Raw genomic sequence first — 16,517 nt, forward strand, 5'->3', positions numbered from 1 at the left:
CTCTATGAATGGTATGCTTTGTCTGTATAGTGCAAAAGGGACAATATTTTTCACTGTATCCCAATATACGTGCCAATAATAAATCAACTCAAACAGGATTGGCAACTCTTGATGAAAACTCTGCTGGATTTCTGCAGCGATTCCCAGCCTGAAGGGAATTTCTCCATCTGTCCGCTAGGGGAGCAGAGGAGCGGCTCCGCCTCTCAGTATATCCCTCGAGGAGGCCCCGCCCTCCCGAGTGCCCGGATGTGCAGTGGGGCCGAGTCGGTAGGTGGGGGCGTGGCTTTTCGGGCCGGAAACGCGAACTTTAACCCCGGAAGCAGTCGTGTGGCGAGGGCAAGATGTCTGCGACTTACCGCAAGGCGCAGAAGTCCGTGCAGCGGACCCACAGGGAGCGCGGTCAGGTGAGTGCCCGGGGAGGCGGCACTGCGGCGTCTGGGCTCAAAGGAATGAGGGCGATTCGAGAATCAGTCACGATGAATAACCACAGCCGGACTTTCACCGGCATCTGTCTCAGTACAGCTGCCGGCTCCAGATGTGGAGTTGCTGGTGAATGTTTCAGGAACTTCAGCTTCCGAATGGGAATTCAATCATTAAGAAGGGGGGAAAACAACAACCCACAGGATCATAGGGGAAGAGGGAGGTGGTGGGGCTGATTGGATGGCTGTCAAAGAGCCAGTATCTACAGGAGGGGCCGAATGGCCGCTTCCGTGTGATTGTGTTGAAGTGACAAGAGTGAAACATCCCCAGCTTTAGCCTCTAACGTGGAACAATATTGGTTAGGATGTGGGCGGCACGGTGGTTAGCACTGCTGCCTCTCAGCACCAGGGGCCTGAGTTCGATTCTCAACTTGGGTCACTGTTTGTGCTGAGTCTATACATTCTCCCTGTGTCTGTGTGGGTTTTCTCCGGGTGTTCCTGTTTCCTCCCACAGTCTGAAAGGTGTGTTGGTTAGGTGTATTGACCGTGCTGAATTCTCCCTCAGTGTACCTGAACACCTTTCTCTGCCTGGCTGTTCTCTTCAACAGCTCCTTTGACTTCACTGCTCTTAAAATAAAAGGTGGTGCTGTCTGTACTAGTTTTTTTTTGGGATATGTGCAATGTCAAAGAACAACCCACAATGGGAAACAGGCCCTTCGGCCCAACGAGCCTGCGCCACCATTTCAACAAAGCATTTTCCTACACCCACCCTGCCCCGTGTGTGTGTGAATGGTACCCCTAATGTAGCCAGATCCAGGGGAGAATAGTGTAGGGTCAATTTGGTACACCAATCAGCCTAAGAGCACATCTTTGGGGTGTGGGAGGAAACTCACGCAACCACAGGGAGAATGCGCAAACTCCCACAGACACAGGCCCAAATCCATGTATCTGTACAGCTAGCAGTGATAGTCACTGAGCTGATGTGGTGCCCATCTGCTGGTCCAGGATTAAGCACACACGACGACACGAAGTACTAGGCCACTCTCGAAACCTCCAAGAGCAGCCCTCGCACGACCCACCGTGTGCATGCCCCTCGTTTGACAACAAGGTGGACCGACGCCTGTGGATTAAAAGAGACAAAACACTAACATGTAATATTACATTTCCAGTGTCGTCCCAAGGCTCTGACCCTTTTTAAAACCGTCGTCTATAACCCTCCATCCCTGTTTCACTCGTGTCTATCTAAGTAAACCTTAAACAAGTCCAACGTGCCTGCCTCCACCACCTTACTTGGTAGCGCATTCCATACCCCCACGACCCTCTGTGTGAAAATCCTTCCTTTAGTATCCAAATTATACTTCTCCCCCCTCACCCTTAGATCGTGATCTCTCGTAATAGTTGTCCCCAATCTAGGGAAAAGCCTGCCACTGTTGAATCTATCTATTCCCTTCATTATTTTATACACCTCTATCAGATCTCGCCCCCCCCCCCCCCCCCCCCCCCTTAATCTCTGTCTTTCTAAGGAGAAGAGCCCCAGTTTTTCCAATCTTTCCTCGTAACTCAGCCCTTCCATACCAGGCAGCATCCTGGTAAACCTCCTCTGCACTCTCTCCAGGGTCTCCACGTCTTTCCGGTAGTAAGGTGACCAGAACTGGACGTAGTACTCCAAATGCGGTCTAACCAACGTTCTGTACAACTGAAGTATTAGACGACAGCTCTTATACTCTATACCCTTTCCTATAAAAGCTAGCATTCCATAAGCTTGCTTCACAACCTTCTCTACCTGTGTTGACACCTTCAGAGACTTGTGCACCTGCACTCCCAAGTCCCTCTGTATTTCTGTACTCTTAATTGGTCCCCCTGGACATTCAGCTCCCAGTCCCTGTCACCTTGCAGCCACGTCTCTGTAATGGCCACCAGATCATATCCATTTGTGTCGATCTGCGCCACCAACTCATCCACTTTATTCCTAATGCTTCGCGCATTCAGATAAAGCACCTTCATCCCAGCCTTCACCTGGACCTTATTTGCCGGAACGCCACCAACCATACTCACGCCCCTTACTCCCTGATCTTATTGAATGGCGGGGCAGGCTCGAAGGGCTAGTTGGCCTACTCCTGCTCCTATTTCTTATGTTCTTTTATCATGTAACTCCTCCCTGTATTATTCCTTCCAAAATGCATCACCTTGCATTTGCCCGGATTAAATTCCATCTGCCCAGTATACCAACCTATCTATATCTTGCTGTGTCACCTGACAATCCGCCTCAGTATCCGCCAAACATGCCATCTTGGTGTCATCTGCAAACTTGCTGATCACACCACGTACGCCCTCTTCCAAGTCGTTTATATATATTACAAAGAGGAGAGGTCCCAGTACTGAGCCCTGTGGCACACCACTGGTGACTGACCTCCAGCCAGAAAAGGACCCTTCCAATACTACTTTGTCTCCTGTTGCCCAGCCAGTTCTCAATCCGTCTAGATACCTGTCCCTGTATCCCATGTGCCTTAACCTTTTCTACCAGCCTACCGTGAGGGACTTTGTCAAACGCCTTACTGAAATCCATATAGATTACATCAACAGCTTGTCCATCGTCAACCGTTTTTGTCACCACCTCAAAAAATTCTACCAGATTCGTAAGGCAAGACCTCCACTGAACAAATGTTGCGTATCCCTAATCAGATCGCAACGCTCCAAATGCTTATACATCCTATCCCTAAGAATTTTTTCCTTTGTTCCAGTCTTATACTGCTCTCCTTGCTTACCTTTTTTCCAGTATATTGACTCTGTAAGTTCCATGTACTGCCCTTGTCCTGAACTGGAAAATTAAATCAAATTTGCTTTCAATTTGCATCCTTCCCTCATGGTCCATCTCTGACCCTCTCTTGATTTCACCATCTGTACCTCTGCAATAGGTTGACCGTTATTCAGGTGAAACTAATATGGTGAGCTTTGGCTGCGTTTCCTCTAATCTCGCTTCCTACAAGGATTGCTTGGATGTGGCAATGATATCTTGCATAGAAAAGCTTTGAATATATATTTCACTTTTCCTAATACTGTCTCTTTTTGCCTGAACTGTCATTCCTTTTAATTTAGTTGCTGCCTCAGTACTTAAACATTGGAGGTGGCTATGGGTTTTAGCTGTCCCAACTAAAGGTCAGCTGAAATGTTGACCCTGTTTCTCTGCCCACACGTGTTGTTTGGCCTGCTAAGTATTTCTGCCTTTATTTCACATTTCCAACGTCACAGTACTTTGCTTGTAACTATTTTTCAATTGCTTTTTAAAATAAAATTGCTAGAAAGCACCAGAAAAATGTCTCTTTCCAGTTGCACCTAAATTTCTGAGCAAAATTCTGCACCCATTTTAGCCAGCATAACTGCCGGAAATGTGTATGGATGACTCAATAATCTGGGTGAAGTTGTCATAAGAACAGGGATGCACGGCATAATAGCTTACATGACAGACTTCTACCCAAATTTCTTTGATCTTTTATACTGGATGTTTGCTTTACATCCCAAACGCACATGTTTCTGGGCACAGTAACGCAGGGAATTCACACTCGTGTCTCACAGATACTTGATGTCAAACTGTCTTCTGTCACTTGCCCGAAGTTCAGGAGCACTTTGCAATCTAGATATTTGACTCAATCAATTAAATTCTGATCCCTGTCTATTCTTTCTGAACTGTTAGACTCTGGATCTAAGGGCACATAGACCCATCTTAGTGGCAGACTTAGTGGCAGTGAGTGTTAAATGGCAAAACACTAAAAGCCTTACGTAGAACAATGTATATTCTAATTAACATGATCAGTGCTAGGGGAAATTTGCATTGAAAAATAAATTGCCCTTCAAAAATTTTGAGTAGAATTTCAACAAAGGTGTTTTCTAATAATATTCTTTTCACCTGCTGTGCACAGCTTGGATTCCGAAAGCGACTGGGTCTGTTGGAGAAGAAGAAAGATTACAAGCTTCGTGCACAGTGAGTGCTTCATAAACTGAAAGTCTTATTTTTTTGAACTGAACCCTTAATTGTACTTTTGTTAAATACTCTGCAGGATTTCAGATTTGAACATTTAGAAATATTTATCTTTGGATGCTACCTGTTATCATTATTGTTTTTAAATTGCATCCTGTTTGAGGTTTTGGACAGAGGATGAGAGAGCAGAATTTTGTGACTATTCCATATATGTAGATTTTGAACTGTTATCCTACCAACAGAATCTTAATTCAGATTTATGTGACCACTGTTTAAAATGTCCCCAAATTAGACTTGTTTATTTTGTAATATCAGAAGTCTTTTGGAAGTAAGACTGCTACCTTGCACATTTCAGGGATTACCATCGCAAAAGGAATACTCTAAAGGTATTACGTCAAAAGGCATTAAACAAAAATCCAGATGAATTCTACTTTCGAATGACCAGCACTAAACTCCAGGTAAAGTGTTTTTTGGCCAGTAATGTAAACTCGGTTTGTTTTCTGCCAGTGATGTGACTTTATAAATTACAGTGGACTAGATTCCCTGAAAGCAAATGTATTATCCAGTAAAATGTCAAAGATGTTTTCCGTTCTAGCCTGACATTCATTAGAATATCTGATTCCGAGTCTTTGGAAAGGAATACTGGAGTTGTAACAAACTCGTCTGTTCCAAAGTATTTTTTAATAATGTAGACACTACAGGCAGAACATGTACAACTCACAGCTCTTGATAGAGCTCATCCCCAACGAAGTAGTTCACTGAGGTTCTTCAGAGTATAGGCATCAAATCATGCAAGCTATACTATTCCTAAAGCAAGTGGTATCTCCCTCCCACCAAAATGAGCAGTCATGGCCTCCCCTTCAATCTACACATTGAATAACCAGGCTAAATATGTTTAATGTCATCTTCAGATTCCAGCCAATTGATACAACTCAAATTGAATTAATGATTTAAATGGTTCATGCTGGTTTCACAATCTTTGTTTCGAAAGAAATTACAGCTCTTAATATAAATGAACAAAGCTTAAATAGCTTCTTTCAATTTTTGTATATGTATGTGTTAGCAGAGAGCAATTCAAGGAAGATGATTTTCATGTACAAGTTATTCTTTCCTCTTATGAGCCCTGGAACATTTGGTGCATTTTATGCTGTAAATCATCAAAGCAAATTTACATGTTCAAGTGAAAACTGTTCAACTTTCTGGACACTGATGCAGTTGTTCACATTTCTGTCATGTCATTGTTAATGCCTTGTTACCTTATTGAAGGTCAGTCCACGGCTAGAACTTTATATCATACCGTTCTTACCATATATTTTGGAGCGAACGCTCCTATGCCTGCATCTACTCCTGATGAGTAAGCTTTAGAATTAGCATGCCTCAGTTGTGATCCATATGTCTCTCTCACTTGGACATTGTAGCCATCATAAAAGAGTATAGTTTGCAAATTAAGCAGTAGTTTTCACTTTTAAGTGAAAACAATGTCTAATCTCTGTTCCTATCTGTATGATTTCATTTCATTATAAAGTATTATTTTAAATTCCTTTTATTCTTTGAATATTCGCTGTACCCACATTATTCAATGTAAGTTATGTTTGCTCACACTGGTGAAGATGTTTTTCTGTTGGTCTAAAGAAATAGTGACTGTTTTGCTCCATTTCCCCATTCAGTTTTTGAAATATTTTCCAATGTTTTCTGTTTAGGACGGAGTTCACATCATTAAGCAGCGAAGAGGGGAAGTCACAGAGGAGCAGCTGAAGATCATGCAAACACAAGATATTAAATATGTGGAAATGAAACGGGTCACAGAGTTAAAGGTGACTTCGCTGTTATTGTTTTGATCTCTTGCTGGTTTTTTTGAGTGTCCCTCCAGTTCAATGAAATTGATGAAGTATCATCAAAAATTTAAATTTTTGCAGCATTTTTCAATGCAATCCTTGTGATATTTCCAGTTATAGAACATGCTGCTTTTCACATTCTCTGGTTTGAAGGGGGAGAAAGCTACACTTTTTTATGACCTTGGCGGAAATATTTCCTGCTGATGAATTAGCTGCTTCTTCCTCAGTTCTGCACCCTTGCGTGTCTTTCTTCAATTGTAACAGTGACGGTGACCACTTGATGGCAGTAATACACTTTTTATTGATATTTGAATTTGTCATTGTTCAGAGACACTTTCTCATTAAAGAAGAAAAATCAAAGTTCAGACACTGTTTAAAACTTGTGTAATACCCACAGCTGTGCTTTACAATTTCTTTATTTGTAAGGTCAACATTGCGTTGCTTTGGTAAATTAGAGGGGAAAAAGTTTTATGGGATCTGCATTGCACCGGTGCTGTTTGCAAGGGGAGAAAAATAATGCCTTACAGAGGAAACAAGCAATTCAACTTAAAATTAAAAATACTGAGATCAACTGGTTATTGTTAACAGTCCTCATCTAAGTGTTTGACCACCTAGTATTTCACTCTCTTGAGCTGGATCTTTGCCCTTACAATTGATGGGTTGGATGCGGTTGACTCCATTTCTAACAGATCTCATTTTCGCGGGTAGTGGATAGGGGGCAAGGCATGATTCACATAGGATGAAAACCCAAACTCATACAACAGGCCCACACTTCAAATGGCCCCACTAAGGCCCTCGTCCAGCAATCAACAGGACTCTTTGCTTCTTCTTCTCTTTTACCCCAGAGATATAAAGACCTTTATCTAGATAAAATCCACTATGTACAGTTGTCGTCAAATGTTTTACTGATGCCTCCTTTAGCTCCTGCCGATGACTCCAACCGTAAATTGCTGTCACATCAGTTGATCCACCACCACTGTGCTTTCAGACCGGCTGATTGATATCAAGTCATTGGCGTGTGAAAACTCCCTCCAAGTGAACATTGCAATGGTAGCATTATAATTCCTAATATAAACTCCCCTTTAATGCTGACTCCATCATTCTCCATGTACGCAGTAGCCAGAACATGAGTAACTCTGGTTTCCTGTTTGACACAGAGCTATGTTTCACTCCCCATGTAATATCTAATATCAAAGCTCTTTCTCCCATTTTTATAATTTCATTCACTTCAATCGCTACTTCAGCTCACTGGTTAAAAACCTTATAAGAGGCTCTGCTACCCAGAGCTTCGTTGATTATTTTCTGCCCGTGAATCTTAATGTGCGCTAAACTCAGCTGTCATATCCAGGCTGCTGCCACCACCCCCACCCCACCCCCCTTCCCCTCATGTTACAGAATCTGGAAGGCACAGTTTGAAATAAGAGATCTCTTGTTTCAGACTGAGGAGGAATTTCTTTGTGGGTCATTAGTATTTAGAATCCTTGATGAACAGTGGAAATTGGGTTGTTGAATATATTCAAAGTTGGGTAATACAGATTTTTGATCGATGAGAGTCGAGGCTTATAGCAGGCAGGAAAGTGGAATTAAGATCACAATCCACTTTAGTATTGAATGATAGGAGAGGTTTGAGGGGCTAAATGGCCTTCAGTCCATATTTGCCCATCCTCCCCCACACCATGATCTATATTTGCACCCTATCATCCCATTCCTCCTCATATTGAATTTAAAATCCTCATTCCTTATCTTCCAGTACATTCATAGTCTAATGCCACCCTCAATTCACTATGACCTCCAGCCTTGTATTCCCTCCTGCACTTGTCACCTTCCCATTCTGGGCTTTATCCCATTAGTGCTGGTGATTTCACGTGTCTCAGCCTTATTCTGTAAACCACACCACCTTTTCATTTTCACTCTTTTCATTTCAAAACATTCCAAAACCCAACCTTGTGACTAATATTTTAGCCACTTATCCCAACTCTCGCGTGATTGCTCAGTTTCTAATCCTTTCAGTAGAAAAAATTACCTGATTTTGGACACTTTCTACGTTAGTGGTGTTGTGTGAATGCATTTTGCTTTCTAGCAGAGGTCCGCAAAACTAAAGGTGTCAAACTAAAGTGTCAAAAGTGCAGTGACTGAAAGAAAGTCACATAATTTTGTGCTGATTTCCTCTGATCTGTAGCTCAGAAAATTTCAGGTTCTGGCCAAAATGCAAATGTGGCTCACCAACAGTAATTAACCCAAAATGGACTCCAGGATTGCTGGCAATTAGGTTTTACAGTTTCAGAGACAGTCAAGTAAAATACATCTGCAATTTAATATCTGTCAAGATATCACATACATTTTCAAATATTTAATAATAGCTTTTATTCTGGAAAAGTAAACAGTGGGAATAAGGAGCCTACTGTGAAGCCTTGTGTGTACTGATTTGATAATGTGAATTTCTAATACATTTGCAGAAAATTGAACAACTCAAGTCAGAACTCCATCTTTTAGACGCTGATGGAAAGCCTTCCAATAAGCACATCTTCTTCTGTGAATCCAAAAAGGAAGGTGCTGTATCATGTTACATATCCTGTGATTTGTCTGCTGATTTTTAGCTTGGCTTTTGATGAATTTGGTAATAAAGATTTAACTTGTGATTGAAGGAGAGACTATTTGAATGTCTTAGGTCTTATGCAAGTCCGTTGCTTTGGATCATTTCCATATTCTTCTGAGAAACATGGTCATACATTCAATTCAATTTGATTTATTCCTTTCAAAAAATAAATTCCTCTTGCCATTTAGCCCTTACTCATAAGGGTGAGTTTCCTTTTCCAGGTTTGGTTCTATGTGTGCTGATTGCTGTGTGATGTATTGCACAAATGAGTAATTTTTTTAATTAGGGGAGGTGCACCATGATCACTCCCAGGGATAACCTCACTCCATGGCCATATATGCCTGCAATCCCAAAAGGATGTACTCAGTAGTGATTTAAGAGTACCAACCCTGGCTGCTTTCCCTTCCATTCCTTAACCCAGGGGTGTTGTCTGGACTTCAATTCCACTTTAATAAAAGTTAGCAACTATAAATATACTTACCAAAAAGGAGTGTAAACAATTCTGAAGCATCAGAGATTTTGAGTTTGAGAAGCTTGCAACCCTGTCTGCAAAATATTTAATTACAGAAAAACAATGGATTAAAGAATGTTCTAGACAGGTATCTAATTTGTGCTTTGCAATGCTAAATACAATAAGGCTTAATATAAAAGATTTTACTTTGAAAGTTAATGCATTTCGTTGCTCAAAGAATTGATCCTTGAATGCAGTAGAACTGTTCAGCTGCAAGTGGCTCATTTACAAGTCCTTGCTGACAAAATCAGGTTGGAAGTGCTTGGTAGTTATAGAAACATGGCACAGTTAATGAGGAGTGGTGGCCTGAAGGGGCAATAGGAGATCATTTGTTAGAGCTGCACGAGGGACCTTTCTCTGTTTCTGTCCCTTAATGTGTCTGACCTGGAAGAGTCATAAAATCTACGTGGTGACAGAGCATAAAATGGATAAATGTTCCGTTGTCCAATCCCGTTATCAGTTGTCTCTGGCTTGTTAATATTTGGAAATATTGATGGAAGGAATATTGCATATTAGCTGTGCTTTTTTAGGGTTTTTGAGTTATTTTGGTTGCTGTCACATGTGATAACAGTATCAAATGTAACAAAATATATGGCAATATATGTAATCTAGTACTCGACAATTAAGTATGTGCTAATTTTAAGTTCCGAGCGCACTTCTATGGAAATGCATTCCAGTCCTGCCAGTAAATCCCCAACAAGTCAACATAATTTGAATTGTTGGTAACTTAAACTTGCACATAAAAAACAGAGTTAGCACTATCATTCTGTTCTAGTAGCATTTCTTATATTTGTGCACCCTGTTTTCTGAATTTATAGCCTTAGCAGTAACACTGTTCTACCCCCAACCTAGTATATTTTGGTTTCTGTTGCCTTTTTCTTAGTATGTTAGTCATAGAGGTTTACAGCATGGCAACAGGCCCTTTGGTCCAACTTGTCCATGCGGCCAAGATTTTACCACTAAGCTAGTCCCAATTGCCTGCATTTGGCCCATATCCATCTATACCTATCTTACTCACGTAACTGTCTAAATTCTTTTTAAAAGACAAAATTATACCCACCTCTACCACTGCTTCTGGCAGCTTGTTCCAGACACCCATCACCCTCTGAGTGAAAAAATTGCCCATCTGGACCCTTTTGTATCTCTCACCTTAAACCTATGCCTCCTGGTTTTAGACTTCCCTACATTTGGGACTGTTTTATATTGTTTCACAACTGATTTAACCAGGACTTTGTGTAACTGGCAAAATTTCCTCTTTATATCCTAGTCCTTTAGTTATCATGGCTTATCTTCCTTAGCTTTTTTGATTATTTTTGTACTTAGCTACACCATTTTCATGATCTGTGTGCATGAACCCCTAAATCTTTTGGGGCTGTTATTAATCCCAGCTTCACTTTTTTGTGAAGAAACTGATTTTTCTTTTTACTTGGTTTTGGTTCAAAATGGATGACCTCCAATTGTGCTGAAATCCATCAGCCACAGTTTTTCCCATTCAATTTATCAATGTCTCTTTGTAAATTTTATGCTCCCACATACACAAATTGCTATGTCTCATCTTTGTATCATTGGCAAACTTGGATATGTAGCTGTTTCTTGTATATGATTTGAATAACAAATATAACTAATATTTGAGGCCCCGGGACAGATTCTTGTGGTGCACCAATTGCCATTTCCTTCCGAATCTAGTACATACCCAGTACCTGTACTTTGTCTTCTAGCCTAATCCATCTAACCTTTTCAATAATTTGCCTTCGATTACATAAGGTTTAATTTTAGCAAACCATCTTTTGAATTGACTTTTAGAAAGTCAAAAACTGTACCATAAGACATTTTCGTTTTCCACATTTGTTACTTTCTGAAAAGAATGTTAGGTTTATTGGACATAACCTACCATTGAGGAATGGTTGTTGGCTTTTCAGTCAATTAAAATTTCTCAGCCATTTTGTCCTTAAACACAGATTCCAGTAACATTCCCCCACAGCAGCTGCTAAACCAGCAAGTTTATAATTTCCTGGTTTTAATGTTTTAACTTTTCATTGATAACAATTTATATTTACCGTTTTTTAACCTGAAGGGTCAATTCCTGAGTTGAGTGCTTTGGAAGATTTATGGTTAAAGTGTCTTGGTTTCCTCACCTGTTCCCTTTAAAACCCTGGAGTGAATTTAATGTTCTGCCCTGTGATAGGTTTGGTGCGAGGGTGGAATGTGGGAGCCCCAGGTTAAGTCTGTGGCCTTCATGCCCTGCTGCCAATTGGGGCCTTTGAAGTGGAAAATTAGAGTCCAGTTGAGAGCTTCATCCTGCCTCTGGTGAGCACACCAGTGTGGGATTGCTTGTGAACTTCCGAACTGGGAGTCCCATGTTCAAAGTCACCCAGTGCCTGACTGTGGGAACCAGCTTCCGAAAGGCGGTGCCTGTTGAGAGCTTCTTCCTGCTCTTGCTGCCAGTGTCCCCCACCGCCACCATCATCACTCAATCCATGGCCTGGGATCCTGTAATGATCCGAGGCTTTAGGGGATGTCATACTGGTTTCAGCTACCACCTCCCTAGTGGTGGTGCCTTGGGATACAACTGTGATGATAGTGTGCTATCGATATATTTTATGTTTATGGAAAATATTTTAAAACTGTTTTATGTTACAGGTAGTCAGTATGTCTGGTAGGAATATAGCTCAGCTGTTGGGAGGGCAGGTTAGTTACTTGTTTTAGCCACGTGAGGTGGGATCTTATGGTCTTGCTCGTGTGAGACTGGAAATTCCTGCCTGAAGTCGATGGACATTTCCATTGTCAGCCCCTCATTTGCTCTGATTCTGAGGTTGTCGAGTTCTGGTGGTAGTGTTTACTTAGGATAGAGTGAATGGGCTCTTGTTTGTAAATGGGGATTTTCCCTGGGGTTTTAATTAAAGGAATGGAATGTGTGTTTAGGTTTACAGGGTCATGTGATGATGGAAGGTTTGTAGCATGGATTTTGTGCTGGTTTAATTTTAGTTTAGTTTTTCAGTTTTGTCTGGGATTTGTCGGACGACAGGTCTGCAAGCGGCTCTGAAACTCAATCTTTCTGCTTCAGAACTGTCTACACTCCTTTGTAGCAAGTATATTTACGGCTGCTAACTTTTATTAAAGTGGAATTGGAAGTCTAAGACAGCGTTGCTTATTTGGAGAGCTGATAAGTTAGAAATTAAAATTATTTTCTTTCATTTTTAAATATTGTGTAACTATTAATAGTTAAGCTGCTTCATTTGTCAGTTATATTTAAACTGTTATTTAATAAAGTTGTTTTATTGTAAAAGATCCTTCTTTTGTCAGCAGAATTGGGGGTGAAGCATCCTATTCTCTCACTTATGCTGAAATAGAAAAATTGTTGGGGGCTAGTCTGGCTTCCTAATGTAATTTGGGGTTCTGGCCTTGGATTTTGGCCAGTGGCTCATGCTGTTTGGGACTTCCAACCCTAGGATCTTTGATCCCAGGGAAGGACTGCTGCTGTTCAGCAAAGTGTCCGAGTGGCACTTAATTCAATGAACCTTCCCTAAAAGAAGTTTTTAAAAATTTATTATTGTCACAAGTAAGGTTTAACATTAACACTGCAATGAAGTTACTGTGAAAATCCCTGAGTCATCACACTCCGGCACCTGTTCAGGTACACCGGAGGAGAATTTAGCATGGCCAGTGCACCTAAGCAGCCCGTTCTTCGGACTGTGGGAGGAAACCCATGCAGAAACGAGGAGAGCATGCAAACTCCACACAAAGTGACCCTGGAGCTGAGAGGCAGCAGTGCTAACTACTGTGTCGCCCAAGTAACATATTAACTTTCTCCAGCTCCCTAGTCCATGGGTATGACCTCTCTTGAAGTGGAAGACATCAAATATTGGGCATTTGTCATTCTTTAGTGTCATTATTTTTTCCTCATGTTACCTTGCTAATGAGTTCCAGTCCTTGATTCATTATTAGTTCCCTTGGAACCTCTTTATTTATTTCCACTACAGTGAAGACATGAAAAGTAATTCAGCAAGCCTGTTATCTTTTTTAAAGCCTGGCATTACTCTTCACTACTCCTTTCTTCTGACATAATACCCTTCCTGAATGAACATCCCAGGCCCCTTTCCCTTTCATCCCTTCAGAACAAGGCCAGCTGGAGTACCACGCACTGTGTGCGAGTTGAAATTATAAACTCTGTGGATTATCATTCCTGGAGTCTCTTTGGTCCTCATAGCATGATACTATCCCTGACAGAGCTTTATATGATTATACGATTCCAGTTGTTTGCAAGTTGCACTGATGGTGCAGCATACTTTGTTAATGTTTGTTTCTGATTAACCTTCGATTTCTCCTTTACAATATTTGAAAAGACTCTTATTTATATTTGTACACAGTGAACAAATTTGACTTGGCAAAGCGCCTCAATACTGTTCCAGAGCTATTAGACCGAGTATATAACCGACCAACGATCGAAACCTTACAGAAGGAAAAAATTAAAGGAGTCACAGATCCCCAGACACTTGAGGTAATAGAAATCACATTCAGATTAAAATGTACTTAAAATGAGAGCAATCACTCAGGCACACTTGAAGCAATGTTGGCATTTCAGAAAGCTGATTGGGCATTATCTTGGCATTTAGACAATCTGACAGTCATTTGAAGCTTGTGACTGTTAATTTGCAGAGGGTCATTGTTCTAGCTGTGAGAATCAGCATGACTATGTTTTACAAGGCCATTGTGTTTGCTCAGAAATACAGCATTGGAGCAATTGTTGGTGTTCATTCATTCTTGCAATCTGTGTAGATAAAAGTATATTCTTTGAAGACAAAGTGATTGCTATAATACTGTAACTAACAATTTTTTGCTTTTGTAAATGCAGGGGAAATCGGCAACTCATTTATCTTGATCAATCTTGAACATTCCTCTTCTGCCCTTTTTACAGTTATTCATTTTACAATGATTATCCCTTTTATCCTCACAATTTTTAATTTGCCTTTTCAGAAACTTGCTCGCCAGAGAAAGCAGCAGTACAACATGCTGGAACAGCACATTGAGAGAGAAAAGAAGATGTTTGTAATGACCCAGAAAATACAGACCCAAAAAGACCTCATGGTGAGTATATAGAGCTCACTATTTTATCAGTTTATTGTGGATTTTATAGACCTATACGCCACATTGAGGTAAGAGTCGTTATTCACCATAACCATTTTTGGAATTTCAAAACTAAGAACAAATGTTAAATGTCCAATCTGAAGCCACTTGGACATAAATGAATTCTGTGCCACCTCTCAAGTTGTAGCCATCCTTGAAATTTTTGGATAGCTAAGACCCTTCTTTCTTAAACTAAACCTAACGCATCCTTTCCTGGAATAGAGGCGGTAAAATGATAGGTGGAAAGTGTGGGGTGAGAACCGTTTTTCATCCAGTGCTGAAATACATTTAATGTCACGCTTTCTCAGACCAATTATGGATTAAGTCTACAATTTAGCATAAATTACTGTCGGTCTCCAAGACTATAAGGAAGGCTGATCCTGTGTGGGTGCGCACGATTTTGCCTTGGCTGTGTAGATGCATCACTTCGACTCTTGATGGCCTTGCATGAAGTTCAGTCCCTGTTCCCATCAACTTGCAGACATCTTAAGTTGCTGATACGAGTTGACCTTGGGGGATTTTATCATCAGTGAGACCAGAACACTGAAAAGTAATTCTTTCCAACTCTTCAGGCCCACAAAATTCAAACAAGGCAATCCAATGAGTAATAAAAGCACGAGTTTAGACAAATTGCCTGTGATTTCGGGGCCTGATTTCCAGAGCTTGGGGGCTGCAGGTTGGACATTCTCTGACGCTTTTCTAGACTTCTGCTTAATGCATCTCACTGGGGGCTTTATTTGGCAACTGTCTTTATCTGCGAGTCCTTATGTTGTTTGCCAAAATGGTTTCAGCTTGGTAACTACAGAAAGCTGAAAGGGGAAAAGGCCCTGTGGCATGGAATTTATTTCTGAGTTCTAAAATAATCCATTGGAAAAATATGACTCTTACACCATCATTGGAGGAAATCAGCCCATATTGGAATCTGGATTACATTTAGTTTTTTTTAATGAAATACTATTTGTGTAAGTGAAAGTGATCCAGTAAATAGTATTCTAAGTGTGTTTGCATGCATTTAGGCAGATGAATTGCCTCTGTTTCATAATTACATTTTAAAGCCTTCAATTTCTTTTGGGGGCTCTGGTTAATTGTGTAAAATCTGTGTGATATTCTGATACAGCTTTCGGCAGAAGAAAATAAACCTGAGGTTTTCCTTAAAAGCCGCAAATAAATGCAGCTTGCGTGTGCTCTTGTGAAATTGTATAAATCATTAAAAAAAAGAAACTTATAGAATTTCAGATAAAATAATTTGCTGTGTTGTATGCTTTGTATGTGTTGACAAAAACGTCCATTGTCATTTTTACCTAAATGGTCTTTTCACAGGACAAGACCAAGAAGGTGAAAGTGAAGGAAGAAACCGTAAACTCTCCGGCCATTTACAAATTCGAATCTCAAAGAAAACGCTGACATGTCTTCAACGGGCAGTTGGAATATTGCATAATGAGCTACCCTTTTCACAAAGATTTTCTGAGAAGATTGGGTTTCAAACCTCTTGTGTCTTTTTGTGACATTTAAGATTTATTGGCTGGCTCTTGTCACTGTAACATTAAATGTATGGGAAGGGAGCGTTTATTTTGGGTGACGTGCTCTCTGTTGACTGCTGTTAATCGGTCATCAGGAAGGAAAGCCATCAGCATTTGCATCGAGTTCGGATGTGGCTTAGAAGTATGGTATCAATCTCATTTTTTAAATAAAGAAACAAATCTGACGTCAACTGACGGAAAAAAAGTGTTTTTTCATTACTAATGGGTTTCCTGAAGATACTGTTTGGGGAGAAATAAAACACTGGGTATACACAGAGGAGGCACAATTAAAAGTTTATTATAACTCTATATGAACTCGTTAAGAGCCATTATACAGGACCTGTTTGTGCTGACTTACCTAATTTCATCCAGATTTGAAGATGGTTATAAGTCGCCTCCGCCTCCTGTATTGGGGGGAGAGGGGAAGAAAATTGCTATTTGTGATTGATATCCACTGACCCTGATCAGAGTATTTAGTGATGCCAGATCAGGCTTGGCCGGTGGTTCCTTCCTAATTTTCATGAGTTAACCCATGC

The 16,517-nt window shown here is 40.7% G+C and overlaps 1 protein-coding gene across 1 annotated transcript; it reads left to right on the forward strand.

The window, feature by feature from the left end:
• The first annotated feature begins 305 nt into the window (after nt 1-305).
• utp11 (UTP11 small subunit processome component) lies at nt 306-16,172 on the forward strand. The gene is made up of 8 exons (XM_080211308.1): nt 306-404; nt 4,337-4,398; nt 4,751-4,853; nt 6,096-6,209; nt 8,687-8,780; nt 13,705-13,835; nt 14,312-14,422; nt 15,782-16,172. Exons 1-8 carry the CDS (start codon nt 342-344, stop codon nt 15,863-15,865), a joined length of 762 nt encoding a protein of 253 aa, XP_080067434.1. The 5' UTR covers nt 306-341; the 3' UTR covers nt 15,866-16,172.
• The last annotated feature ends 345 nt before the right edge of the window (nt 16,173-16,517 follow it).

The sequence above is a fragment of the Carcharhinus amblyrhynchos genome, chromosome 24 (assembly GCF_965287045.1).
Source record: "Carcharhinus amblyrhynchos chromosome 24, sCarAmb.v2.hapA, whole genome shotgun sequence".
Classification (NCBI taxonomy): Eukaryota; Metazoa; Chordata; class Chondrichthyes; order Carcharhiniformes; family Carcharhinidae; genus Carcharhinus; species Carcharhinus amblyrhynchos.